We start from the raw sequence: 27,612 nt of genomic DNA on the forward strand, positions 1-27,612 counted from the left end.
TGAGGCCCTAAGCACATTAGCAAGACCCTGTCTCAAAATAAAAGATTAAAAGGGCTGGGGGTGTGGTTCGGTGGTTAAGCACCCCTGGGTTCAATCCCCAGCAACAAAAGAGAAAAAGAGAGAAAATCCTGTGATGACAGGAGGCAGCAACGCCTCTGGCTCCACGGAGTGGAGCGCTCTAGAGCACCTGGGGTGGTAGCACCCTGCACTCCACCAACCACCTTCTGTCCTACCCCCGTTCTCTCCTGTTCTTCCTGTTGCCTTTTTGTTTCTTTTCCTCTTTGTTTTCTTCGCCTCCCCTGCCTTGGTCAGGACCTTTGGACCCAGTTACCTGGCACCATGGTGGATCTTCTTCATGAGAGATACATGGGCACCATGAGAAGGACACTTGGCAGATGAGCCAAGCCTCAGAGAATTGAGGACCAGAAGCCCCTGGTTGAGCCAGGCTCCGTGTCTTTCTGTTTTTGCTGCCACTGCCAAGGGCTCAGTTCTGAGCCTCAAGTTCCGTTTTCCTCCAGAGAAAGGGTCTGATGCTTTCATTGAGCCACGCGTCCCTGTTAGAGGCCATTCCCACTCGGCCTCCTCTCTGGCTACCTTCCAGCCTATATTTTGCTTGTCTGGCTCATGTAGGAGCTGGTGTTACAGTTTTTGATTTTTTTGTTTGCTTTTTGTACAGTACATGGATTAAACCCCAGGGGCATTTAACCACTGAGCAACACCCCCAGCCCTTTTTATTGTTTATTTTGAGACAGTCTGGCTAAGTTGCTTAGGACCTTACTAATGTGCTGAGGTTGGTCTCAAACTTGGAATTCTTCTGCCTTAGCCTCCTGAGTCACTGGGATTACAGGCAGGCGCTACCACGCCTGGCTGATGTTTTGTCCACCAGACTCAGTCTCTCTTCTTGTGGTAATTTTCCAAAGGGAAATTACCTCCTTCAAACTTATTCCAAATGGTTCAAGTAGCCATACCCAACATTTTCAGTGGTCATATTCTTTCAGAGATGGCCCACTCGCCAATCCAAGCCAATTACATGAGAAAGGTGTCCTTTCATTGTCCCCAGACTTGACACTACTGATTTGAGCCAGGATCTGCTAGCAGCCATCTTGTTACCACCCTGAAGAGCCTACCTGCAAAGGGAAAGAGCCAACAGGTAAAAGAAAGGTGGCATCTGTGGCATCATTTGAGCCTGTGGAGCCTGTTGGGCACCACATCTATATAAACCAGTATGGTCCTCTTCTTTTCCTCCAACTCAGTTTAAGAGAGTTTTCCTCAAAACTTCCTAACTAGCCGAGGTCAGATGGCCACGCTAGTCTAATCAGCCATGGCTGGAGTAGCAGGCCAGCTGTTCCCTGCAGAACAAGTTGTTCAAAAACATCAGTCCCAGAGATGGCTCTGGGGCAGGTTGTTTGACACCCAGCCTTTCCAAATAAATAAGGGTATAAAAGGTAAAGATGATAAGCTTGGAGTTCATAAGTCACAGTGCTGTGGTTCTGAGATCCTACTTCCCAAAAAAGAAATCAAACCAGAAAATAATAGCCTTGAAAAGCATGAGTTAAGAAGTGAGTGCTGTCCTGGAGCCTTGGCCCAGTGACACATTGCTGTGGTCAGGTATGTACTTGAACCTAGATAAACTGCTGATGGGGACAGCACCCAAGATCCATTCATAAAAGCTTCATGAGTCTGTGTAGCATCAGGGCGCTGGTGAGAATAGTATGTGTTGACTGAATGAGATCTTTCCCGCTTTCCTCAGAGACTGCCTCTCCTGTACACTGCGCTTTGGAAGACAGTTATATTGGGGAGTTGAAGTAAAATGAAATAAAAAATAAAAACAGCAAACGAGAAATTTGTGTAGATGGTCTAGGCAAGTTCACAATTTTTCATTGAAACACTTGAATTTACTTAACAGTTTCATTTTGGACTTTACAATTGTTTTATAGATAGGACTGCTGTGTTTCAACTCTGTGGATGGTGTCACCCCTTTAAACATGAGGAAATCAGACGCGTGGCTTAGGCAAAAAGCCTTATATTCACATGCCTGTAATCCTGTCCCCTCTGGAGGCCAAGGCAGGACACTCCTAAGTTCAAGGCCAGCCTGGGCAACTTAATAAAACCCTGGCAAGATGAAAAATAAAAGGGCTGGAGGTGTAGCTCAATGGTAGAGCACACCCCTGGAATTAATTCCCAGTACTGGTATAAGAGAAAAAAAAAAAAGTTACTATTTTAAATAAAGAAAAATAAGTTTCTGATAGCTGAGGCTACTCAAACTGGCATTTTAAAGTACAAAATAGTGAAGAATGTAGTGGTCTGTGGGCATAGCTCAGTTGCTGGAGCACTTGCCTAGCATGCGGGAGTCCCTGGGTTCCATCTCCAGCACCACAAGATACATAAATAATAATAAAGAATTTAGTTAGGTTTATTCAGAAAAGAAACAGGATTTAGGGATTTGTATGCTAGTTTGAAGTAGGTTTGGGCAGCTAAAAATCTTTTTTTTTTTTTTTTAAGAAATTTAGGTAGTTTATTATTGTGTTTTAGACGAAAAGCAGTGAGCAATATTGGCAAAGCTCCATGCTGGGAGGGGGTGGGGAGAGGGCAGCAGGTTGGCACCCATGTGCTGAAAGAGAGTTTGTGAATCATAGTCGAAAATACTAGTGTCACCTGGTAGTTGAACACAGGCACTGACTCATTGTTGGGCCCTGGGCAATTTCTTCCTTCTGCCTCAGTTTCTCCCTCTGAAATAGTTTAATCACACCTCACAGGTAGCCAGAAAGAAATGAACGAAGTAGAAAGGACCCAGAACAGTGCCTGGCACATGCAGTAGGACCTGTGGTCATCAGGAGGTGTTGATCAGAAGTGGAAAGGCACTAGGTACCGCTGCACCAAGAGCAGAAACCATTACTCACTGGGGTTTGGTTTGGTTTTTGTGTTGGGAATGGACCCAGGGGTGCTCTACCACTGATGCACGTCCCCAGCCCTGGCCCTCCACTTTTTTAAATTTTAAAATAGGGCCTTGCTAAGTTGCCCAGGCTGACCTCAAACTTGAGATCCTACCTCAGAATCCCCAGTCACTGGGATTATAGGTAGTGCCACTGTACCCAGCCCCCCTATTTGTTTGTTTATTTATTCATTCATTTATTTTTAGTTGTCAATGGGCTTTTATTTTATTTATTTATATGTGGTGCTGAGAACTGAACCCAGTGCCTCACGCATGTGTGCTCTGCCACTGAGCCACAACTCCAGACCCCCATTGTTTATTTATTTATTTTTTGGTACCAGGGATTGAATTCAGGGGCACTTAACTACTGAGCCATATCTCCAGTCTTTTATTTTTAAATATTTTATTTAGAAATGATGTTGCTAAGTTGCTGAGACTGGCTTTGAACTTGCGATCCTTCTGCCCCAGCTTCCCAAGCCCCTGGGATTATAGGCTTGCCCCACCGCACCCGGCCCCATTACTTTTAAGTTACGAATGTACATTTTAAAAATAAATAAAACTTAAGTGAAGGACACACGTGATTTGACAAAAGCAGAGACTCATTTTGGAATTGTTACCCTGCCCCTTGGAGTGAGATTCCTTTCCACAGGTGCCCCTCCCTGTCTAGGCTCCAGAACCTGGCTCCGCCCTCCTGCTGAACTTCCTGCTCTTACTCCCCTCAGGCCCTGCCGGAAATAATATCTTGCCTCTTCCTGCTGCCTGGGTCATCCCTCCTCCCCAGCCCAGGCCCTCAGTGACACAGTGGCCCTGCTGCTTCTCCCACCTGGTCCCAGCAATCCCACGCCCTCCTCCACCCTGCCCTGTGAAATGCACTGCAGTGGAAGAACAGCGATCCTAATTATCCACAGCTCCCATATTTCTGAAGTTGCCTACTCGCTAACATGTGTCTCTAACCCTGAGTCAACACTCCCAGGGCTTTCCAGTCATTTCTGAACGTGTGCTGGGCCCTGTGAAAGATGCAGCCCACCAGCAAGTTTCCCAGCTGAGCTCCCTCCCGCGAGGATTCACTCTGCTCCTCTCTCAACTTGACCTATAAGCAGGGATCCTTTCCGTGCTATGCTTAGTGCCAGATTTTTGTGCTTTCTGTGGGCAGTTTGCTGTTTAACATGGTCTGTGAACTTGGTACTGAAGTGCTATCTAGTTCCCTAAGCACAAGAAAGGACAAGAGGTGCCTTAGGGAAATAGCTGTATTTCTCCCTTTGGACCTGAGCGCAGTGCTGCTGCCTGCAAGCTTAATGTCAATGAACCAGCAAGATATATTCAATAATGTATTTATTTTAACAGAAACACATGAAGCAAGGTCATGTACTAGTCGGTTGATGAAGATGTAACCAGAGGTTCACAGGAACCTAACGCTGTGGTTCTCCCAGTACAGCAGTTCAGTCTGATTCAGTGTTTGCAGTGACTTCATAGAGTGTAATGGCCATGAATAATGAGAATCAGCTGTGCACCTTCATGGGCTTTTCAGGATGGTTGGTGCTCCATTTTACATATGGGAGATTGGACCTGTACAATCTGGACCCACTTCACACTCAGAACTGGTCTCCTCATACCCTGCTACAAAGTTTCTGTTCTCATCAAATTAACTATTTTTGTCCTGCCCCACCCCATTCATTTCAGCCACTGTCCCACCCCACTCTTTACACCTCCTTGCCCATTCCTTTCAGGGATCCCAATGATCCAGGGCTGACCAATCTTTAAATACTCCTACTTCCAAGAAGACTGGGTACTAGTTCCATTCTAAACCATTGTGATCATTCTTGGGATTTTTCAAAATCATTTCTTTGGATTTTCTATGGGGATCCTGAAGGCTTGAGTCTTGTCAGGTCCCCCCACTGCATGAAGAGCACACTGCTGCCTTTGGAGATAAGAAAGCCAGCAACCGAGGGGAGGGCAAACAGAAGGAAAGAGAATGGGCTGATAATCTGATAGTGTCCTTTTGCTCCTCTGGATCCTCTTGTGCCTGAGGCCAACCACACCACTATCTTCCCAAGGTATAGAACCCAACACACTTGCCTTCTTACTTAATTATGTGAAATTGAATTTCTGTCTCTCTTTTTTGTTGTTTTTGTTTTGTTTTGCAGGACTGGGGATTGAACTTGGGTCTTCAAAATTGCAAGTGCTCTATTACTGGTCTTCACCCCCAGGCCTTTCTTAAAATTTTGGTCTTCAGGCAGGGTCTTGCTGAATTGCCCTGGCTGGTCTCCAGCTTGCTATCCTGCTGCCTCAGCCTCTGGAGTAGTTGGAATTGGGTGAGCACCTTCATGCCCTGGTGAATTTTTGTTTCTTGAGTCCAACTGACTGAGTACGCCCAAGCCGTTCTGATCTATCAGGAATTCACTCTCACTACTCTACGTCCTAAGTTTCTCCCTGTTTTGTGCAGAGCTTAGTGTACTTGAAATTCCTTCTGAATATCATCTGTCCTTAAGAAGTTGTTTGTACTAGGCATTGAACCCAGGGGCACTCTACCACTGAGCTACATCCACAGTCATTTTTCTCTCCTCTTTTTCAGACATGGTGTCGCTAAGTTGCCCAGGTATTATGGTTTCAATATTAGGTATCCCCCAAAAACCCAATGCAACAAAGTTTAAAGGTGCGAAGATTAGGTTATGAGAGCCTTCAGCTAATCAGTGCGTGAGTCCCGTAATGGGGATTAACTAAGTGGTAGCTGCGGGCAGGTGGGTTGGCTGGAGAGTGGGTCCCTGGAGGTGTGCCTCTGGGATTTATGTTCTGTCCTGAGCAGAGCTGCCCCTGTCCTTGCTGCTGCCCTGTCCCCAGCTGCTTTCCTCTGCCACACTCTTCCATCAAGATGTTCTGCCTCACCTGGAACCCCAGAGAATGGAGCTGGTCTTCTGTGGACTGAGGCCTCTGAGAATGTGAGCCCCCAGATAAACTTTTCCTCTCTAATTGTTCTTGTCAGGCCTTTTGATCACAGTGGTGAAGGAGCCGACTAAAATGCAAGGCTGACCTTGAATTTGCATCCTTGTGTCACAGCCTCCAAGTCCCTGGGTGTTATGGTTTCCCTATGAGGGGTCCCCAAAAGCTCATGTGCGAGACAAAGCAAGAAGGCTGAGAAGAGAAACGATTGGGTTATGAGAGGTGTAACCCAACCGCTAAATTAAGGCCCTGACAGGGATGAACTAATGCTAACGGCAGGCGGTGGGGCATGGCTGGAGGAGGCTTGCCGGGGTGTGCTTCTGGGGTGCGCATTTGGTGAGCGGGGCTTAGACTTTCTCCCTGGCGTGATGTCTCGAGCCGCTTCCCTCCACCATACTCTTTGGCCAGGATGTTCAGCCCCGCGGAATGAAGCCGGCTCTTAATGGACTGAGGCTTCTGAAACTGTGAGCCCCCAAATAAACATTACCTCCTTAAAATTACACTTGTTAGGTCTTTTAGTCGCAGCAGCAGCAAACCGACTAAAACACAGGGATTGCAGGTGTGTACACCATGCCCATCCCTATCCTTAAGATTTTATAAGTTCAGGATCATTTTTATGTGGGATAGACAGTAAAAGGAACTGGGAATGGGAAGATGAAAAGTAAAACAGGAGTAGAAATTTTGCAGTGGAACCCCACAAAACTCAGGTCCTTGCTGGGTGCAGTGGCATATCTGTAATCCCCGCACACCAGGAGGCTGAGGCAGGAGGATCACACGTTCAAGGACAACCTCAGCAATTTAGCAAGATTCTGTCTCAAAATCAAAAATAAAAAGGCTGGGAGTGTAGCTTTTCCCTATGAGAATGTCATCCCTGGAACTCACCCAGTGTCACCTCTGTCCTTCATTCAGTCTTTACTTAGGACACTTCTCCATTTGGAACTACCTTTCCTGATCTGTGCTTGGCTATCCTGATTCTCCTTTGTCACTGCCAGGAAGTCACTTGGTCTGGCCTTTTTCAGAGATGAGCTTGAGGAGAAAACTTAGGAAACAATAGGACAAATAAAGGTTATCCCAGTTCTTACATCTTAAAATCCAGTGACTCAATTGTGGCAGCCTAAAACATGGAGTCATAAAAGCAAAAATAAATGAACGTCTGAATGCCTCTTGACTCCATCTGACAGGAACATCAGTTTCTTAGCATCTTGTTGAGACTGATAGGGGAGAGAGGATTTCTCTTCTAGCAAACAGGACATGATGAATGGAAATTAGCCTTTATTAATGTAAGCTGTGTGGACTGAAGGCCGCAAGAGCTACAGCCTCTGCTGGGTTTGCATAGGGTCATGAATCCAGCTTTTAGCACGATGCCGAGCACAGTGTGGATTCTGTAAGTAGTTGTCGAATTAGTAAATATTAGTCCTGTTTGTTGGAATATTTTGAAAGAAATGTCACAAAGCAAGGAAGTGAGTCAGGAAAGGTCTTATGTGGGATGTGACTATAGGATCTGAGTCTTTAAAAAATGGAGTAGCAGGGGCTGGGGAGACAGCTCAGTTGGTAGAGTGCTTGCCTGTCAAGCACAAGGCCCTGGGTTCGATCCCCAGCACCGCAAGAAAAAAAAAAAAAATGGAGAAGCTATTTTCCAGGGAAAGAAGGGCATAGAAGGAACAGTTCTAAGCAGAAGAGGTCCACTTTAGCAGTCACTGGATTACATTCTGGTTGTGGAAGAAGGTGATATGTGAAATGTGGGGCAGAGTCGGGGGGAGGTATGAGACGATGCTGAAGAAGAGGTGGCCAGGGGTCATTGCCAGGGCCTTACATACCACCCCAGGATTCTGGCCATGGGAGAATAAAGAAAGATGACATCCACATACGCAGCTTAGCAATGTGCAGCTAAGTCAGCTGGGTTCAAGCGGGGGAACAGCCCTCCTAAAAAGATTTTGCCGTGATCCTCTGGAGAACCATGGAGATGATAGGAATGTCAAGGGATGTGAAAGAGGTGAAATGAATAGGAACTGGTTGTGATCTATGTTTTGTGATGACATTTGCACGTCCCCTTTTTCTTTAGGGGAGGAAGTATACACCAATACTGGTATCTTAAGCTACGCACATTATTTGATAGGCTAAATATTTTTCCTTGCAAATAATGAAATGCATTTAAAATAATATGGGGAGTGTTGGTAAAAGATTGGGGGTATTTTTCTCCTGCAAGATGGCCATAGGAGTGTAAGTTGGCAAATTGGTGGCAGAAACCATTAGTAGCCCCCAATATCCAATTTCCCTTTTCTGTACTTGAAAGATTTTCCAACTGTCAGCTGAACACATGAATTTCAGAGTAAACAAACAACTGCTTTTTCAGCCTCCTCTGCAGTTTCATTTAGTCACATGTCCAAATTCTGGCCAATAGAATGTCAGTGGAGGTGATGAGTGTGGCCTCACAAAGGAGTTCTTGGGAGTTGGACCCTTATTTGTCCCTTCCTCTTCCCCGCTATCTGGAATGCAGACTCAATGACTAGGACTTGAGCAGCCATTGCACCATAAAGAGGAAGCCCAAAGCCTGGCATGGTGAAGCACTGTTATAATCCAGTGACTGGGGAGGCTGAGGCAGGAGGATCACAAGTTTGAGGCCAGCCTCTACAATTTAGCAAGACCCTATCTCAAAATAAAAATAAAATGGACTGAAGATGTAACTCAGTGGTAGAACACCCCTGGGTTTGCTCCCCAGTATTTAAAACAAAACAAAAATCTGAAAGAAAGTCAAATCTGAGGACGATTACCCAAACGGAAGGCGCCTGAGCCCAGGGTGGCCCACTGCCTCTTTCATATAGACTTCTGTCTTGCGTGAGCCCCTATTGGCGTTCTGTCACACTCAACTTGCTTCCCAAAGGCAAGACAGCAAAACTTAGAGGCACAATGTGCACATCTTTACCCCAGGCTCCCCCTCAGGGAGAGAGTGATCACACAAATGTGGGGAGGCAGCTAAAAACCTTCAACAGAACAGTGGTCAATTATGTTTCTGTACAAAAGAGCAGTAAAGCCTCTAAAAATGATGATGTTATACTTAGACATCACACAAGTAGATGCCTGTGACACGGAGTGAGAGAAGACATTACAGCTGATTACGCTTCCTTATCCCTTCGTGCAAAACTGCCACCCGTCAGGGCTGGGGATGGAGCGCAGCCACGGAGCGCTCGCCAACCCCGGTGCATCCCCACCCCCAAAACAACCCTCTCACACAGACAGGCGCACCCGCAGTCTATCCATAAACACAGACCTGAGAAATGTCTGATGGAATATGCAAGACTACACTTTTTAGGGATGGGAATCTAGCTTAGTGGTAGAGTCCTCGACCAGAGTACTAGAAGCCCTGGGTTCAGTCCCCAGCACTGAAAAAAAGAAAGACAGACTTTAATGTCCAGAAATAGATTTTTTTTTTTTTTTTTTTTTTTGGTACCAGGAGTTGAACTCAGGGGCTCTCAACCACTGAGCCACATCCCCAGCCCTATTTTGTATTTTATTTACAGACTGGGTCTCACTGAGTTGCTTAGTGCCTCGCTGTTGCCAAGGCTGTCTTTGAACTCTCATCCTCCTACCTCAGCCTCCTGAGCCGCTGGGATGACAGGCGTGTGCCACCAGGGCTCTAGAAATAGAGTTTTAAATTTCTTTTTTCTTTCTCCCCAAGTTCTTTATTATCTAAACTATTTATGATGAACTTTGTCAGTTATTAAAACTATAAAGCTTTTCAAGTTTTAAAAAATGTTCCTCTTAAAAACAATATCATTAACAAAATAATATAGGGGGTTTTGCCAGCTAACTGTTCAGGAAGAGGTGTGGCAATGCCCGCAAAAAGTCAAACAGATGAAAATATACTCCAGGAAAACTGGCTCCCCTTGTTCCGGTGTCCACACAAGGTGGAGACATCCTTGCTGGCAGGTTTTTGAGCTTTTTGCTGTTAAAACAGTTGGAACCTTGCTGACAGCCTTGGTGGGTAATATATTGCAATTCCTCCATTTTCGTTTTTACAGATCTGGGGGATTGAGGAGGGGAAAGAAATCCTGTTTCTGGCTTGAGTAGTCTTCACTCACTCAGGACTCCTAGCACTTTTCTTTAGAAATATAGCCGTAGTCATCATTAGTAAACCTAACAAGACATTTATTAATGCACACGGAATAAGAACTCAATGCCATTGAAATTTTGGGCTTAAAGATGGGTTCTGAAGATATGGAAGGAAAAACCAACTGAGACTCATTTCCCCAACCCTGCTTTGACAACACAGATCTCTTCTGACACCAGTTTTATGTGGGTTGTTTTTCCCCACAGGTAGCTCAGTTCCCACCAGTCAAGGGCTCAGTCCCAGGACCGCCTGCTCCCAGCACTATAGATGCCTGTTACAAGCCCCAGGGCCTTTCCTGAGCCTCTGACCCGTCGACTCCTTGAGTTCTATTAATTTGCTAGAACAGCTCACAGGACTCAAGGTGACACATTTGCCAGTTTATTTTATGTTTTGGTCCTCGGGATTGAATCCAGGGGCACTTTACCACTGAGCCACATCCCCAGCCCTTTTTAACTTTGTTTTAATTTTGAGGCAGGGTCTCACTAGGTTGTTAGGGCCTCACTAATTTGCTGAGACTGGCCTTGAACTTGCAGTCCTCCTGCCTCCACCTCTTGAGTCTGGGATACCAGTGGGTTTTTTTTATTTGTTTGTTTGTTTTTTATTTTTTTTTACTTTTTGTTTTTTGTAAGGGTACTAGTGGTTGAACCCAGGGCAGTTTGCCATTGAGGACTTCCTAGCCCTTTTTATTTTTTATTTTGAGACAGAGTCTCACTAAGTTGTTTAAGGCCTAAGATGCTGAGGCTGGTCTTGAACTTGAGGTCTTCCTGTCTCAGCCTCCTGAGTTGATACCTGTTTCTTTTAAACGATACAGATGAGTCGGGCACACTGGCAAAGGCCTGTGATCTCACAGACAAAGGAGGCTGAGGTAGAAGGATCTCAAGTTTGAGACCAGCCTTAGGAATTTAGTGAGACCCTCAGCAACTCAGCAAGACCTTGTCAACATTAAAAATTAGAATGACTGGGGATGTAGCTCAGTGGTAAAGCACCCCAGGGTTCAATCCTCAGTAGCAAAATAAAGTATATAGATGAAGAGATGTCTAAGGCAAGGTACAGGGGAGCAATGTGGGGCTTCCCTGTCCTGGGCATAACACTGCCAAGAACCTCCGAGTTCAGCTGTTGGGCTCCTGCTGTCCTTATCGGTGTTCATGGAAACTTTTTGAACTCCAGGGTATGATCTAGTGCTAATAGTCTGAAAGGGGACGTTTAGAAGGGACAGAGCAGACTCTTCCTGACCACTCTGTAGCTTCCTTCCTCCTGGGTATGAGACAGAACTTTCTAAAATGAGTGTCTTTGGGACTACTGTCCGACAAGGGAAATCAGGTAATTTTAAAATTTGTATTATTTTGGAGCTGAAGATCTGACCTTGGGCCTCCTCCGTGTTAACCAGGTGCTCTACCCTGAGCTACTTCCCCAGTCCCAAGGTCAGAGAACTTCTTTCCTGCCAGCTCCCAGCAGAAAACTGGGGGAGCCAGAGTGTCTGTGGCCTGCCCCAGGGAGGGAGTTAGGGGCCCAGGAGTCACAGAGAACAACCAGAGTCTTATCACAATATCACAGGCCTCAACCACAAAGTGACTCCAGGCGATTTATCTCCCTACCCCAATTTATGGTCATTTATTGGTTTTTAAAAAATATTTATATTTAGATATTTTTAAAATTTGACCTATTTTTTATTACAAAAATCATGAAGAAATGAGGTGTGCCAGGCTTGTGGCTTCCATGGAATCCCTCCTCAGGAAGGGGAGGCAGAAGGACCACACTTGAAGGCCAGCACGGGCGACTTAGTAAGACCCTGTCCCAAAAAGGGCTGGTCATGTAGCTCAGAGCTTGCCTTGTATTTATGAGGCTCTGGTCAATCCCCAGAACACTAAAAGAAGAAAAGAGAAAGAAAGAAAAAAGAAAAAGAAATGAGCCACATTTACATACTTCATAGCAACTCAATGGAAATCTCATCGTAGGACGCACCCAGGTAAGGCTACTTGTTGGAGTCGGTTTACTGGAGACCTGTACTTTGTACTTCAGGATTTAGAATTCTACAATAGTATGTCACCCCCCTGTTACTGAGGCCTGCCAGCTAGTTTGGTTAGAAATCTGAAGCCCAGCCTACAACATTTGTAGCCCTTTTATGGAACTTAATCTTCCTCTTTTATGACCATTTAAGCAGCTCTGCATGAAAATTTCTTCTTTGCTTTTATCACACTGGTTTCTCAGCACCTGTCCTCACTGAGCATTTCAGAAAAGGAGAAAAGCAACAGGCAAGGATTATTTGGCCCCTTATTGTAGCTCCTTGTCTGTTGGAAAACAGAAGATGTTACTGAATTAGTCTTCATTTTTTAAATGTAATTAATGCAATTAAATATGATTAAAATACTAAATTTCACTTAGAGAATAATCGTCACTCATTCACAGAAAAAATGCTTCTGTGGTAATTTTATAACAAAATATTTCTCAGCTGTTCAGATTGCCTTATATCTTTGTTCTTTTGGAATTTTAGGGTAAATAAGTTTATAAATGCATAATGAGTATAAGGTATGAATATTTTTAAAGGTTTTTATAATTTTATGTACAAAGAGCTAGCATTGTCTCTTTCATTGTCTTGGTCAATCCATTCGAGGAAAATTATTTATTCCAACTTAACAAAGCCTATATCCTCATACTGACTGAACCACAGGTCGTACAGGAAATATAAGCAAGGAAAATAGCTATTTTGAAGAAACTTGTTTATAAAGGAAAAGATAAGGGGAAATATGGTGAAAAAGACTGATGTAAATTTTGTTGAATCAGAGAAGTCTAAATCTGTTTAAGACTGAGGGGAGGAAACCAGTGAACGGGGAGAAGATAAAATGGAAGGAAGTGTTACTGAGACCTTGGTCCTTCTCCTCATTGCCAGTCCAATAACGATGATGCGGTTTTGAGAAAAAGGAGAAAGAAGGTTTATTTCTTTGCCAGCAGAGTAGAAACACAGGGGACTCCTGTCCAAAGGCTGTGATTCTGCTCATCGCAGGAGGCTACACTCCTCCACGTGCTCTCTGTTGGGGTTGTGACTCACTTGTTAATTTGGGAAATAGTCATTTCTGAGATCTTCTGGTGCCATCCCCAAAGTCTGGATGACTTCGCTCCTATTGGAGTATGTACTCAAGGACAGATAAATCTGCCTAAAATCGGGAAGAAAGGTAACTCCCCTGAGATTAGGGAGGGAGAGAGTTGGGAGGACAGAGAGAGGAAGAGAGGGAAACACGTCCATTTTAAAAATCAGTTGCAGTGGCTGAGCAGGGTCATGTTCAAAGTATAAAGTGGACACTGTTACAGAGGCGGTACAGTCACAGGTGAGAAGCTCCTGGAACTGGACTTGAACCCAGCAGGACCCTTGTCTTACGTGATAGAAAAGGACTGAAGCACACGCTCACCAGAGGCATTGACAGAAGTTTATGTAGGGAAGTAGATTCACACCCAAGGAAAATGTGGGCAGTCTCACGAGAGCAACGCATTTGGGGTTTGCTCTTGGGGTTCCCGGCCTTCGTTTGAAGGAGACTTGGTGAAGGGCAGGTATGGGAAGGTATGCAGGAATGATGTCAGTCGGGTGGTCTCAGGAAGGCTCAAGATGGACGTTCTCAGGATCCTCGTGGTCTTCATTATCTGATCACTGGAAACGCTAGGAAGTCCCTGAGATTGTAGGTTTTTCAAAATATTATATCTGTCTACTTAATCTACTTGTAGGGTGGGGTGAATCAACAGCACATAAGTGGATTTACAGATTTCCCAGAAACTTTTAGAGTGACAGGCCTGGGAGAGACTGACTTAGAACTGACAAGCCTAGAAAAGTACGTGGAACTTCTGAATTAAAATTTTATTTCCTTGTCCTTCCTTTATGTCTCCTATAAAAATAGGTCTATTTTCATTTCTCCTACCCTACCTCGGTATAAGTGGAGGAACTTGAGTTTGGGTGTTAGATCTGAATTCGTGTCTCGTTGGCTGTGTGCCCTCGTTCAGTGAAACTCACCCTCTGAATCTCATCCTGCCGAACTCTGTGTCACTAACACATGAATGAGGTGTCTGCATTCGTTCACATCACTGGCTTGTGTGGCAAATGTTTGGACATGCACAGGAGAGACACTTATCCTCTCCAGGAGGGCTTCCCCCCAACTGGGTACTGGGAGTTGAACTCTCAGCCTAAAGGAACTCAGCTAGGTCCTGAGCCCTATTTGTTTATTTATTTATTTATGTGGACGCTGGGATTCCAACTCAGAGCTTCTAGGATAATAAGCAGGTGCTCTACCACTGAGCTATTTTCCCACCCCACCCCTGTTTTGTTTAGAGACAGGGTCTCACTAAATTGTCTAGGCTGGCCTTGAACTGGAGATCCTCCTGCCTCAGCCTCCCCAGATGCTGGGATTTTAGATGCGTGCCACTTCCCCCGGCTCTGTATACAGTGTCACGTCTTCAAAGGGATCAGCACCCTGAATGTTAGGTGAAGGATTGACAAGCTGTCAATGTTTTCTCCAACTTTTTTTTTTATGATATTTTATGGCCCTGGAGCTGGAACGCAGAGCTCACGTGCCAGGTGAGCGCTCCACCTCTGAGCTTCGTCCCAGCTCCTGCGTTGGTGCTTTACGAGGACTTTGGCAGCGGCAGCGGCCGTAGGAAGGAAGACTTCCAGGCGGTTGAATTATCAGGTGGAGAAAACGGAAGACGTTTGCAGCTCTCCAAGGGGAAGAGATTTGAGGTCTGTAACCAGAGCCAGGCACCAGTGGATCCTATGATCCGGCAACTCAGAGAGGCTGAGGCGGGAGGATCGCAAGTTCCAGGCCATCCTGGACAATTTAAGGAGACCCTGTCTCAAAATAAAAAAAAAAAAAAAAAAAAAAAAAAAAAAAGGACTGGGAGTGTAGCTGGTGGAAGAGCACCTCTAGGTTTCCTCCCCAGTACAGAGAGGAGGGTGGATGGAGAGGGACTCTGGAGTTGGACTGCATTTGGTGGCTGATTTAGGAATAAAGAAGCGCAAGGCTTCAGGTGTCTGTCTTGGGTGACGGGTTGGGATAAGGACGATCAGAGGGCGTGATGCGGTGCGTGCTCAGCGTGCACCAGGTCCCGGGATCCCAGCACCACCAAAAACTACTAGTAAAATATAGGGGGCACAGTGGTGCTTGCCTGTAACCCCAGCACCCCAGGAAAGTGAGGTAAGAGGATGGCAGGCTCCAGGTCAGTCTGGCAACTTAGTGAAACACTGCATCAAAATAAAAAATAAACAGGGCTGGGGCGCAGCTCGGCGACAGAGCAGCCTGCGTCCAACCGCAGTGCCAGCTACCGGGAGGCCAGCCCGCCGGGACGGTGCGTCTTCCCTGCACTGCCGTCCGCCAGGCACCTGGAGCACCGTGTGGCACTCGGTTGACACTCGCTAAGTACCAGCTGAGTGAACGACTTGAACCACTGAGGGGCTCTTGCTGCTGAGATTCAGCCGAGCCTCCAACAGGGTGGAGCCGGGTAGTGAGCTGAAGGGAGACTGGCCCGGGATTTGGGAGCGTGCTCTTCAGACACTGAAAAGCTGGCCTCCGCAGAAGAGGGGACACGCAGGCGGCCGCCAACTGGAGGCAGGTTGGCCTCCGGGAAAAAAAAAATCTTAGCACGTAGCTCCAGTGCCGCCGGGAGCCAGCGGAGGGAGCTGACGTTAAAATGGCAATCGAGGGACACAGCAAGGGAACCTGCAGTGAGGGAGAGGTGGCGGTGGGAAGGGACTCTGTCCCGGCGAGAAGGCGGGAAGATGTAAATGAACGACTTGTTGAATGCGCACACGTGATTCTGCTTAACTCCAACTGAGCCTGAGTGGGAAGGAACAGGCTGCTCTAGCTGGCTGAGCCTGAGGGCCACCCGCCTAAGTGTTAGGAAAGCTCTGGCTGACGATCTGGCATTGTGGTCATGGATGCAGCTTAGGGAAAATAACTTTTTTCTCTTTTTGTATTGGGGATTGAACCCAGGGGTGCCCTACTACTGAGCTATATCCCCAGTCCTTTTTATTTTGAGACAGTGTCTCATAAGTTGCTGAGGCGAGCCTCAAATTTGCGATCCTCCTGCCTCAACCTCACAAGTCACTGGGATTGCTGGTGTGCACCACCACACCTGGCTTAGAATTTATTCTTAAATTGGTGAGAGGTAGGAGTTAAAATTATTTGTTGTCAATGTATGGCTTATTGTGTCACCACGATTTTTTTTTAATTGTTTTTCTTGTTGTTTTCTCAGGGATATTTTACCACTGAGCTACACCTCCAGTTCTTTATATTTTTTAAATTTGAGACATAGTCTTATTGCTAAAAGCTCGTTCCTTGTCCCTATTGCCAATGCAATGAGGACACGGTTTTGAGAAAAAGGAAAACGGTTTATTGTTTTGCTAGCAAAGGAGAAATACAGGGGACTCCTGTCCCAGAGGCTGGAATTCTGCCCATCAGCAAGAACAGGGGGCTCTTAAAGAGGTGACTTAAAGGCTACATTCTGCATGTTCTCGGTTGGAGTTGTAATTCAGTTGTCATTTCTGAGATCTTCTGCTGCCATCCCCAAAGTCTGGCCTACTTCATTCCTGTGGTGGGTGTGTGCTCAGGGACAGATAGCGCTGCCTAGGATGGGGAAGAGAGGTGATCCTGTGTCCCCTGAGATTAGGGCGGAGCAGACAGAGAGAAAGAGAAAGAAACATGTCCATTTTAAAAATCAGTTGCAGTGCCAGGGCAGCAAGGGTTATATTCAAAGCATAAAGTGGACACTGCTACAGCCTCAGTGAGTTGCCTAGCCTGGCCTCGAATCTGTGATCCTCCTGCCTCAGCCTCCTGAGTGTCTGGGAATTGTAGGTGTGTGCCACTGTGCTGACTGTTGGGTTTTATAACCCTCACATTATTTTTGGTAATATGTGGTTTTGAACTATAGTAATGGGATGTATTTTTCCCATACCTATTTCTAACTACTGATATTATCAATATAATATAAATTATTATATTAGGAATAAAGGATATGTGTATTACTTTTTTTTTTTAACATCGTTTAACTCAGGGCCTCGCATGTATTAGGAAAGGGCTTTACCTTGAGCTACATCCCCAGCCCTTTTTATTTTATTTTGAGATAAGTTTTTGCCCAGTTGCTCAGGCTGACCTCTAACTTGGGATCAAGGTTGGAGATGTCACTCCTAGCTAGAGTGCTTGCCCCCCACATGCAAGGCCCTGAGTCCAACCCCCAGAACAAGAGGTTAAAATAAATAAATAAATCCAAAAAAACAACAAAACTTGTGAGCCTCCTGCCTCAGCCTCTGGAGTAGCTGGGATTACACTAAATTATATTTATTGAGTTAGGGTTTTGCTGCAGGAAAAATTACCCTTTCAGAGTCTATGAATTTAACCAAGTATCCCATCACTAAGCCTGCAAGTGGGCCTTTGTGGTCAGTCTCCTCTCCTCCCCCTGCCTCAGTATCCTTGACCTGATTTCTGTTTTATCTTTTTCAGCATGCCCTAATGAAATCACATGGAATATAGCTGCTTTTTGTGTTTTGTTTTGTTTTTGCAGTGCTGGGAATTGAACTCAGGGCCTCTTGTATGTCAGATAAGTGCTCTCTATACTGAACCCCACACCCAACCCCCAGAACTTGCCTTTGATATCTGGTTTCTTTTACTTAGCATAATGCTTTTGAGATTTCACCATTTTATTACATGCATCAGTATCTCTTTCTTTCTTTCATTCTTTGCAGTACTGGGTATTGAACCCAGGGACACTCTACCACTGAGTTACACCCCTAGATCTTGTTTTTATTTTGAGACAGGGTCTTGCTAAGTTGCCCAGGCTGTTCTTGAACTTAGATCCTCCTGCCTCAGCCTCCCTAGTCCCTGAGACCACAGGAGCACATCACCATGCCCAGCTACTCTTTCTTTTTATTGTTGAATAATTCATTATGTGAATGTCCTTTATCCATTTACTAATTGATGAATATTTCAGTTGTTTGGAATTTGGTGCTGTTATGAACAGAGTTGCTCTAAACATTTCTATACAGGCTTCTGGAGATTTGACTGTGCAAAGTTTTTGTATATTTATACAGTGAGATTTATCAGATCTCATGGTTTCTAGATTTTGATTCACAGAAAGGAAATAAAGGAATTTACTATTTTTTCCTTCTAGTACTTGTATGGTCTCATTTTTTTCACATGCAGATCTTTGTTCTATTTGGCATGAGTCATGAATCATTTTTTTAAAAGGCCATCTAGTGGTTCCCAAATCATTTATACCTAAATGGATTTTTTAAATTTATTTTAATTGTAAACAAATGGGATACATGTTGTTTCTGTTTGTACATGGAGTAAGGCGTGATCATACATTTACATAGGGTAATGATGTTTGATTCATTCTGTTATTTTTTTCCTTCCCCCCACCCCTCCCACTCTTCTTTTCCCTCTATACAGTCCCTCCTTCCTCCATTCTTGCCCCCCTCCCACCCCCCATTATGTGTCATCATCTGCTTATCAGTGAGATCATTCGTCCTTTGGTTTTTTGAGATTGGCTTATCTCACTTAGCATGATATTCTCCAATTTCATTAAATGGATATTTTTAATTTCATGTGAGGACTGGGTGTGTAACTCAGTACTAGAGCAGGTGCTTAGCACACTGGAGTCCTGAGTTCAATCCTGTTGTACCCCCAAAATCATTCTCACTCATTTCAGTCTGTATTCACAAAAATGTAACGTATTTGATTTTCTCAAGTACTTCAAAATCAAAGGAGGGCTGTGCTGTGGCTCAGTGGCAGAGCACTGGCCTAGCATGTGTGAGGCACTGGGTTCAATCCTCAGCACCACATAAAATAAATAAAATAAAGGTATCATGTCCATCTACAATAAAAAATGTTTTTAAAAAATTCAGATGAGACATAATTGCAAATCTAACAGATCAAGGATTTTTAGAGTTGAGATAAAGTAAACTGAAAAATGTAGATCAAACTCTTTTGCATGTTTATTTGTTTGTACTGGGGATTAAACTCAGGCCTGTTTACCACTAAGCTACATTCCCAGTACTTTTTAAAAATTGTTTTTAAATTTTGAGGTTGGGTGTGTTGGCACACGCCTGTAATCCAGTGCCTTGGGAGGCTGAGGCAGGAGGATCGCAGATTCAAAGCCAGCCTCAGCAACTTAGCAAGGCTGTAAGCAACCTAGTTAGACCCTGTCTCTAAATAAAAAATAAAAAGGTCTAGGGAAAGGGCTTAGTGGATAAGAGCCTGCATTCAATCCCTGGTGTCAGAATAATAGTAATAATAATAATAATTTTGAGACAGGTTCTTGGTAAGTTGCTGAGGGTCTCACTAAGTTGTTAATGCTGGCCTCCAACTTGGGATCCTCCTGCCTCAGACTCCTGAGTCCTGAGTCGCTAGAATTACAGGCATGCACCACAGTGCCCAGCTTCTTTTACACTTTTTTAAAAAAGTATGATTCGTGTGCGTATGTGTATGTGTGTATGTGTGTGTGTGTGTGTGTGTGTGTTGCTGGGGATTGAACTCAGGGCCTCACACATGCTAGGCAAGCACTGTACCACTGCACTACATCCCTAACCCTCTTTTATACTTTTAAAACTTAAAAAAATTATATATATTTATATATGTATCATACATATTTATATAAATATATATTTATAACATATAAATAAATATATATGTATGCATACAAATATGTATGTATATATATTTTTTTTCATGTGTTTTAGGTGTTAAACCCAGGGCTTTATACATGCCAGTCAAGCACTGAGTTATATTCCCAGCCCTTTTCTTAATTTAATTAATTAGTTAATTTTTGTGTTGGGGATTGAACCACATTCCCAGCCCTTTTATTTTCTGAGACAGTCTCCATACGTTGCTTAGGGCCTTGCAAAGTGGCTGAGGCTGACATGGAACTTGGAATCTTCCGGCCTCAACCTCCCGAGTTGCTGGGATTCTAGACATGCACCACCACATCTGGCTCACATAATAAAGTTTAAAAAATAAAGTGACAAGTATAGTATTGTTGCCAGAGTCCTGGACCAGAGGCCTGGCCCTGGGGACCCAAGCTATCAGGGCTGGCCACGAGCCACAAGAACCAAACAGAGAAGGTAATACTGAAGAAGCATGAAAGGAGATACTTTGTTACCCTGCCCTCACACCCACGAGAGGAGCTTCAACCAGTGAAGTATACTGGGAAAACAAAAGGACCCCCATCCTGCCCTCCAGGGCTGACAAATGGCCTTGAGGTTATTTATAGGGGAATGAGGGCAGGCTTTGGGGTTTTCCTCGCTGGAGGTTTTGTTCAGCTGCCCAAGCAGTGACCTTGATCGTGGTCTGGCGGATGGTTATCTCAGGTTCGCTCAGGCAGGGCCTCGCATGGGATAAGAAAGTTGCCGTTGCCCAAGGGTAGCTTAGGCTCAGCATAAGATGTTTATCTATCTGATCTGTTTTTCCTGGAATCCAAAGTGACTCACAGGAAAGGAGACAGATGCAAAATGGAGGCAGAGATGCCAGGTCTTTAATCCTATTTTAAGCCACCTATCAGATATTTGCAGAAAAGAGTGAAAGTCTAAGTCCTTGGTATAGCATGACACATTCTCTGTAGCATCTTAAACATCGTAAGCCTATACGAGAATCAGGCGTGATGGTGTGCACCTGTAATTCTAGCTACTTGGGAGGCTGAGGCAGGAGAATCCCAGGTTTGAGGCCAACCTTGGCAATTTAGTGAGATGCTCTATCAAAATAAAATTTAGAAGGGGTGGGGCTGTAGCTCAGTGGTAGAGCACTTGCCTAGCCTGCTTGAGGCTCTGGTTTCAATCTGTATTCCTGCAGTCAGTCTATAAAAGACTTGTTTACTTTCCCTCCAATACCACCAAAAATGACAATTACAGTTTTTTTTTTAACATAAACTATAAGAACAAGAAAATTAAGGAAGTAAAAAAGGCAATAAAATTCCAAGGCAGTCAATTGTGTTGGCACACACCAGAAATCCCAGCAACTCAGGAGGCCAGGGTTGGAGGATCATAAGTTCAAGGTCAGCCTCAGCAACTTAGGCCCTGTCTCAAATAAAATTTTAAGAACTGGAGATTACTTCAACAATTAAGTGCCCCAAATTCAATACCTAGTAACACATACACACACACACACACACACACATACACACACAAAAATTTGCAAGCCAGAAAATAGATCACTTAGTTGTAGCTCATTCAGCAGCCCTGAATAAGCTAAAATTCACCCTAGGGGTGAGGAAGTCGAAGAGTGATAAGGTTTGCATTCCAGAATCAGTTTGCCTTAGGAAGGAGTGCAAATAGGTTTTTTTGAAAGTGAGAGTGAAAAGCTGAGCACAGTGGTGCACACCTGTAATTCAGTGACCAGGAGGCTGGGGCAGGAGGATCACAAGTTCAAGCCCAGCCTCAGCAACTGAGCAAGATCCTGTCTCAAATTTTATTAAAAAAATAAAATTTTTAAAAGGGCTGAGGATGTAGCTCAGTGATAGAGTCCCCTTGGGTTCAATCTTCCCACCCCCCCAAAAAAAAAGTAAAGAAGAGGCTGAAACTGTAGTAACATCTGAAATTCTGCTTCCCCGTTGGTTAGAACCACCGTCTGCTTCATTCCTTCCCTACCAGGTGCAAGGAACAACTGCTCTCCACCCACAGAGGACTGAAAGTTTGGTTTCTGGAAGAGTCAGCTGAAGAAACCATTAGGAACCTGTGCAGCTTAGTACACAGACTCAATGGTAAAAAATGGTAGAGGAGCAGGGCACAGTGACACATGCCCAAAATCCCAGTGGCTCAGGAGGCTGAGGCAGGAGGATTGCAAATTCAAAGCTAGCCTCAGCAATGAAGGCCCTAAGCATCCCAATGACTCTGTCTCTAAATAAAATATAAGAAGATCTGGGAATGTGGCTCAGAGGTTAAACACCCCTGGGCTCAATCTCTGCTACCAAAAGTATTTTTTTAAATGGCAAAGGATTGAATTAAAATCTACACATTGTACTAGGAGATTCCTTTTGACTTCCCATTGGATCCCAGGAAGTTCTGAGCCACTAGACTCACAAACTCCAGGCACTGAGCTGAAAGATTTTTCTCTGGAGAGTCAGATCAATGCAAGAGATGTCAAGGTATTAAGCTCAACCTGTAAAAGTGGCCTGAGGTGATCTTTGAAAATGGCTTGCTACTCTCTTGACCCAGAAAACTCCATAAAATTTATGCAAATGAAGAGGTTCAAATCTTCACGTTCACTTTAGGAACATACACGAGACTGCCTGGGTCATCAAGAGCATGCATATCCAAAAAGCCACCAAGTAGCTGAAAGAGACAACTTTAAAGAAGCAACCTGTGCCGTTCTGGCATTATAGTGGTGGAGTGGTTAGGTGTGTCCAGGCCAAAGAGTGGGGCTAGACACAGGGTCTGTGGCCCAAAGAGTGCTGAATTTTTACTGCATGTGCTTAAAACTGCAGAAAGTAATGCTCAACTTAAGGGTTTAAATGTGGATTCTCTGGTTATTGAGCATATCCAGGTGAACAAGGCACCCAAGATGCGCCACTGTACTTACAGAACTCGTGGTTAGGTTAACCCGTACACGAGTTCCCCTGGCACGTTGGGATGATCTCCATTGGAAAGGAACCACCAGCAGAGGAAGTTCCACAAAAGAAAATGATATCCCAGAAGAAAATAAAGAAACAAAAACTTATGGCACAGGAATACATTCAACATAAAATAAATGCAAATAAAAGTCATATTTAGAAAAATATTAATAGGATCCTTCAAGCACAGAACCCAGTGTTCTCCCTATACTGAGTACTTTCTTTGATAAGTCCTGCTTAGATGCCCATTGTCCATTTAGTTTCACAGTACCCCGATCCTAAATACAAGAGGACAGCTAAGAATCAGCAGGTTTTTGAGGAAAGTCAAAACAAATCAACAACAAATACATTAAGTGAAGTCTTGGAGAAAACTACAAACAATATAAAAAGTTCACTAGTAATATCCTCAAAAGGATAAGAAGTGATACTGCATTCATGAAACAAGAATAGCACATAATTAAAAAGTAACACTGAAGATTAAAAAGAATTCTTAGGAAATAAAAATGTGATAGAAAAAAATGAACAATTCAAAAGAATTGAAGAAAATCTCCTAGAAAAAAAGAGAGATATACAATATAGGGAAAAGATAAGATATTAGAGAATTAGACCAAGAGATCCATTATTTGTGGAGAGGGTTGGGGGTGGGGAGGGAAACAGTTCCAGAAAATAGTTATACCCCCCCAAAAAATCCCTAGATATGAAGTATATATCCCCAGAATGAAAGCTCTCAGGTGGTGTTATGGTTTTGATATGAAGTACCCCCAAAAGCTCCTGTGTAAATGTGGGAATGTTCAGAGGTGACATGATTGGATTGTGAGAACTGTAACTTAATTTGTCATCCCAGTCCAAATAAACTTATGGGTGGTAACTGGGTAGGGCACGGCTGGAGGAGGTGGGTCCCTGGGGATGTGCCCTGGAAGGGCTCATCTTCCCTGTGGCCCCTTCCTCCCCTCCCTCTCTGCTTCCCGGCTGCCGTGAGGTGAGCAGTGCTTCCTCCTCCACACCCTGTGCATCATCTCGGGCCCACAGCAATGGAGACAACCCACCATCAACTGAACCTCTGAAACCATGAGCCAAAACAAACATTTTCTCTTTTAAAAAAGTTATTCTTGTCTAGTCTTTTAGTCACAGTGAGGAAAAACTAACTTCTGTTAAATCAAAACTTAAAAGAGATCTCTGAGCTATTAGAGATGCTAGCCCAAAGTAAAAAGATCAGTCCTGAGTTGGATTCCCTAAGCCAACAGCGGCATGCCCAGATAGCCAATGGAAAAATGTCTACCAGGTCCGAGACGCTGGAATATTTCATCATAAAAATTTGGGAAGGAGAAAGCATCAATCATCTACATTGAACCTGCACTGGCTGCAGAAAAGAGGGGTAGGACACCAGGAAGAGAACAGTGCCTGGGACAGAAGGAGCCCATTGGAGAAGAGCTTGTTGCTTCTTGGTGTTGGTTCTACAGCAGAAGCAAGATGTCACCTTGGTGGGTGATCTTCAACCGACATGCTCTCAGTATAGAATAAACTCCCCTTATCTCTTCCTTCCCTTCATCCTCTGACCTGTAACTTAATTTAGGACATCCCAGACTTTTTGTCACATTAAATGCCCTGGATGATGATCACACCAAGATCTCAAACCAGGTCTCTTCAGAATATAGAAACCTCATAGGTTATTTTCCTGGGAAAATTCATTACAAACCCACTGTTAACTAACAAAAGATGATTAAGAATTTAAAGGAAGTAAGTAAAGTGGGCTCTTAAGAGTCCAGAAGTAGCAGCTGCAAAACACAGTTATTACCTGTAAGCTGGAGGAGAGGAGGCTATAAGGAACATAAGAACTAGGAGATCCTCCTCCTTTCTCTCCCACAAGGTTGAGATTCAGACGTCTTTGGAGAGGGCATGGCTACCACAGGAACAGCAACGTGTAGCATGCTGAAGGCAAGAAACCGACCTCAGAGTGAGAGTCAGAGCTGAATAATTGCCAGTAAGGAGGACCTGACCCAAGGACTCAGCTAGAATTTGTGTGCACTGGCCACCGGGCTCCATCCCAAATAACAATAAAAGACTAGAACCCCAAAGGGGATATGGACATTTTCAGACAAAAATTTACCTCCTAAGCTGGGCACAGTGGTGCAAGCCTATAATCTTAGTGACTTGGGAGGCTGAGGCTGGAGATTAGAAGGTTGGAGGCCAGTCTGGACAATTTAGCAAGGCTCCATCTCAAAATAAAAAATGGAAAGGACTGGGGATGTGGCTCAGTGGAATAGCCCCTCTGGGTTCAGTCCCTGGTAGCAGACCAAACAGAAAATTTACTTCCGATAGTCCTTTTCTCAGAAATATTTTCGAAGGATCTGCTCCTCCAAAACTAGGAAATAAACCACAAAGGAAATTCAGTTTATTTCATTCTCATTTCAGCTTCAGCCCCAGTACTGCAAAAATTAATTAATTAATTAATGTTCATAATTCATTTTAGGAAAATAAAACCTGTTTCACCTCTTGGAATGCCAGTGCTGGGTGAGCTTGTGTCTCCACTTCTCAGTCGACTGTTCAGATTCAAGATCCTTCTTCATCTAGTAAAAATTCTAATTTCATAAAGTCTCCAGGTCATGATATTGCAAGCCCATTGTGTGAAATCCCCTAATTCACATGAGTTACCCAACAGGGAAAAGACCAGGTGCTGTGGCGCACATTTGTAATATAATTTTGGCGGCTCTGGAGGCTGAGGCAGGAGGATTTCGAGTTCAAAGCCATCCTCAGCAATTTAGCCAGGTCCTGTGCAATTCAGCGAGACCCCATCTCTAAATAACAAAATTTTTTAAATTAAAAATAAAGGTCTGGGGATGTGGCTCAGTGATTAAGTGCTCCCTGGAAGCAATCCCTAGTACAAAAACAAATAAACAAACAAACAAAAAATGGAAGAAAAAAAAAAAGGAAAACTTTGATCTTGTAGCGTAATTGTAGTGTGGCACGGGAAAGCAGAGCTGAAACGAGCTTGGCTGCGTACTGAATCACAAATGTGTTTTCTAGACCGAGATGCAGAATGCCCCATTTAGTATGTGGCATCTGACAAGCCATTCTGTTGCTTTATGAGCAGCTTATTAATTGGATGTCTAGATGATTCTTTACAATTTTGCAGTTAGAAAAACATTTGTAATAGGGTTAATGATTAAAGATGATTTAGAAAAATAAATACCAGATCAGAGTGAAAAACTGAAATAAATACCTTCAGAGAATATAATTAGAAAAGTAGACCTTAATGAAATGTGTGTGTGTGTGTGTGTGTATGTGTGTGTGTGTAACTGGGGTCAGACCCAGGTACACTTTACCACTGAGCTGCATCTCTGATCCTGTTTGTTTATTTATTTATTTATTTATTTATTTATTTATTTATTACTGGAAATTGAACCCAGGGACGCTTAACTACTGAGCCACATCCCCAGCCTTTTATTGTATTTTATTTGCAGTTGCTTAGTGCCTTGCTAAGTTGCTGAGTTTGGCTTTGAACTTGTGATCCTCCTGACTTCCCAAGCCACTGGGATTATAGGCATGTGCCACCATGCCTGGCAAAATAGAATTATGGTTGAATATTGTTAGTGGATGAGAAAGAAGAAGATGATGTGTGCGTGTGTGTGTGTGTGTGTGTGTGTGTGTGAGAGAGAGAGAGAAAGAGAGACAGACAGAGAGACAGAGACACAGAGACATGAGGATTGAACCTTAGGGTCTCACATGTGCTAGGGAAACACTCTACCACTGAACTACATCCGTTTTTTAAGCTTCATGACTGGGTCTTCCTAAATTGCCCAGGCAAACCTTGAACTTGTGATCCTCCTGCCTCAGCCTCCTGGGAGTTGGGATTATGGACATGCAACACCACACCAGGATATAGGGTTCTTATCTCTTAGCATTTGGAGCTGAATTTGTCAGTATAAATATGAAGGACTGGTCAATGAGTGGACAGAGGGAAGGAAGAAAGACATGTATATGGAGCATACTCTCTGTGCCTGGCGTTGTGCTGGGCACTGGATGCTGCCTCCTGGCATCTCTCCAAATCCAGGGAGTTGGGCACCATCATCATTTCCATTGATAAGATGAGGAAACTGAGGCCAGAAGAGATGAAGCCATTTGCCCCAGGGAAGTGACAGAGTTCAGGGTTTAGACCCAACTCATCTAACCTCCAGAGTCTACACTTTGCCCCCATAATGGGATTTTCTAGCTGAGAGGTAGTAGTGAGTGTGTCACAGGCTTGTGCCTGGCTGAGGAGGAAGAAGGTGTGCGTTTTCCAAATACACTTAAATGGCCCGACATTTCTCCTGTGTCTCCGTGAGAGCTGCCTCGTGAGCTGCCGGCTGGTGGGGAATGTTGGGGGCCTTTGCTGAGCAACCAGCCTGCCTCCTCTCCCGCTGTCATGTCATTTGTGCAGAGGATGGACCAAGGAGATCAATGAGGAGTCTTAGACCTCTCTTAAAAGTAGACTCAATTAGTAAGATTATTAAAGAGATTTTTCTGGAAATATTTAAGTCCAAAAATAGGCTAGGTATATACTTTTTAAAGAATTCTACCCCTGGCCACATGATTTCTATTAGGATACCAAATATTGGAGTGTCTCCTATAGTAAAGCAAGTGTCCTATCATGAGGCTGGTGGCTGCCTCTCCTGGGGAGGGTGAGGCAGTGAACGGGCACAGATTCCAGGTCAGCCACAACCTGGGAGAGGGGGGCTCTTGCAGGTTGTCTAATTCCACTGGATGGGTTTCTTCACCCATGAAAAGACAGTCTTACATGGCTCACAGGTGGTTGGGAGAAGTCCTGAAACCTGGGGTGAGTACAGTGGACTCCGTGTTCCACCAGGTGTAAACAGTCTTGCAAAACTGGCCGGGAGCTCCTCTGTGGCTTTTCTTGCAGGCATACTAATAAGACACTAATAGAACATTCCAAGTCAATAAGATCCAAAATGTGTAAAGCACTATTGATACATTATAAAGTTTCCAAAGAGATGAAATAAATGATGACAACTTTGTATGTGTATATATGATTTAAAATATGCTAATACCATAATAGATGCCACCC

The 27,612-nt window shown here is 44.2% G+C and overlaps 1 protein-coding gene across 2 annotated transcripts in view; it reads left to right on the top strand.

The window, feature by feature from the left end:
* Fbxo36 (F-box protein 36) overlaps positions 1-27,612 on the top strand; it is an 83,864-nt gene that overhangs the window by 16,099 nt on the left and 40,153 nt on the right. The window contains exon 2 of one of the 2 annotated variants that reach the window (XM_047544467.1): positions 5,077-5,244. The exons of the other annotated variant lie outside the window; for it this stretch is intronic. Within the exon in view, the coding sequence (XP_047400423.1) occupies positions 5,077-5,244 (168 nt within the window). The remainder of the gene's footprint in view (positions 1-5,076; positions 5,245-27,612) is intronic. 2 annotated transcript variants of the gene reach the window in all.

The sequence above is a fragment of the Sciurus carolinensis genome, chromosome 3, assembly GCF_902686445.1.
Source record: "Sciurus carolinensis chromosome 3, mSciCar1.2, whole genome shotgun sequence".
Classification (NCBI taxonomy): domain Eukaryota; kingdom Metazoa; phylum Chordata; class Mammalia; order Rodentia; family Sciuridae; genus Sciurus; species Sciurus carolinensis.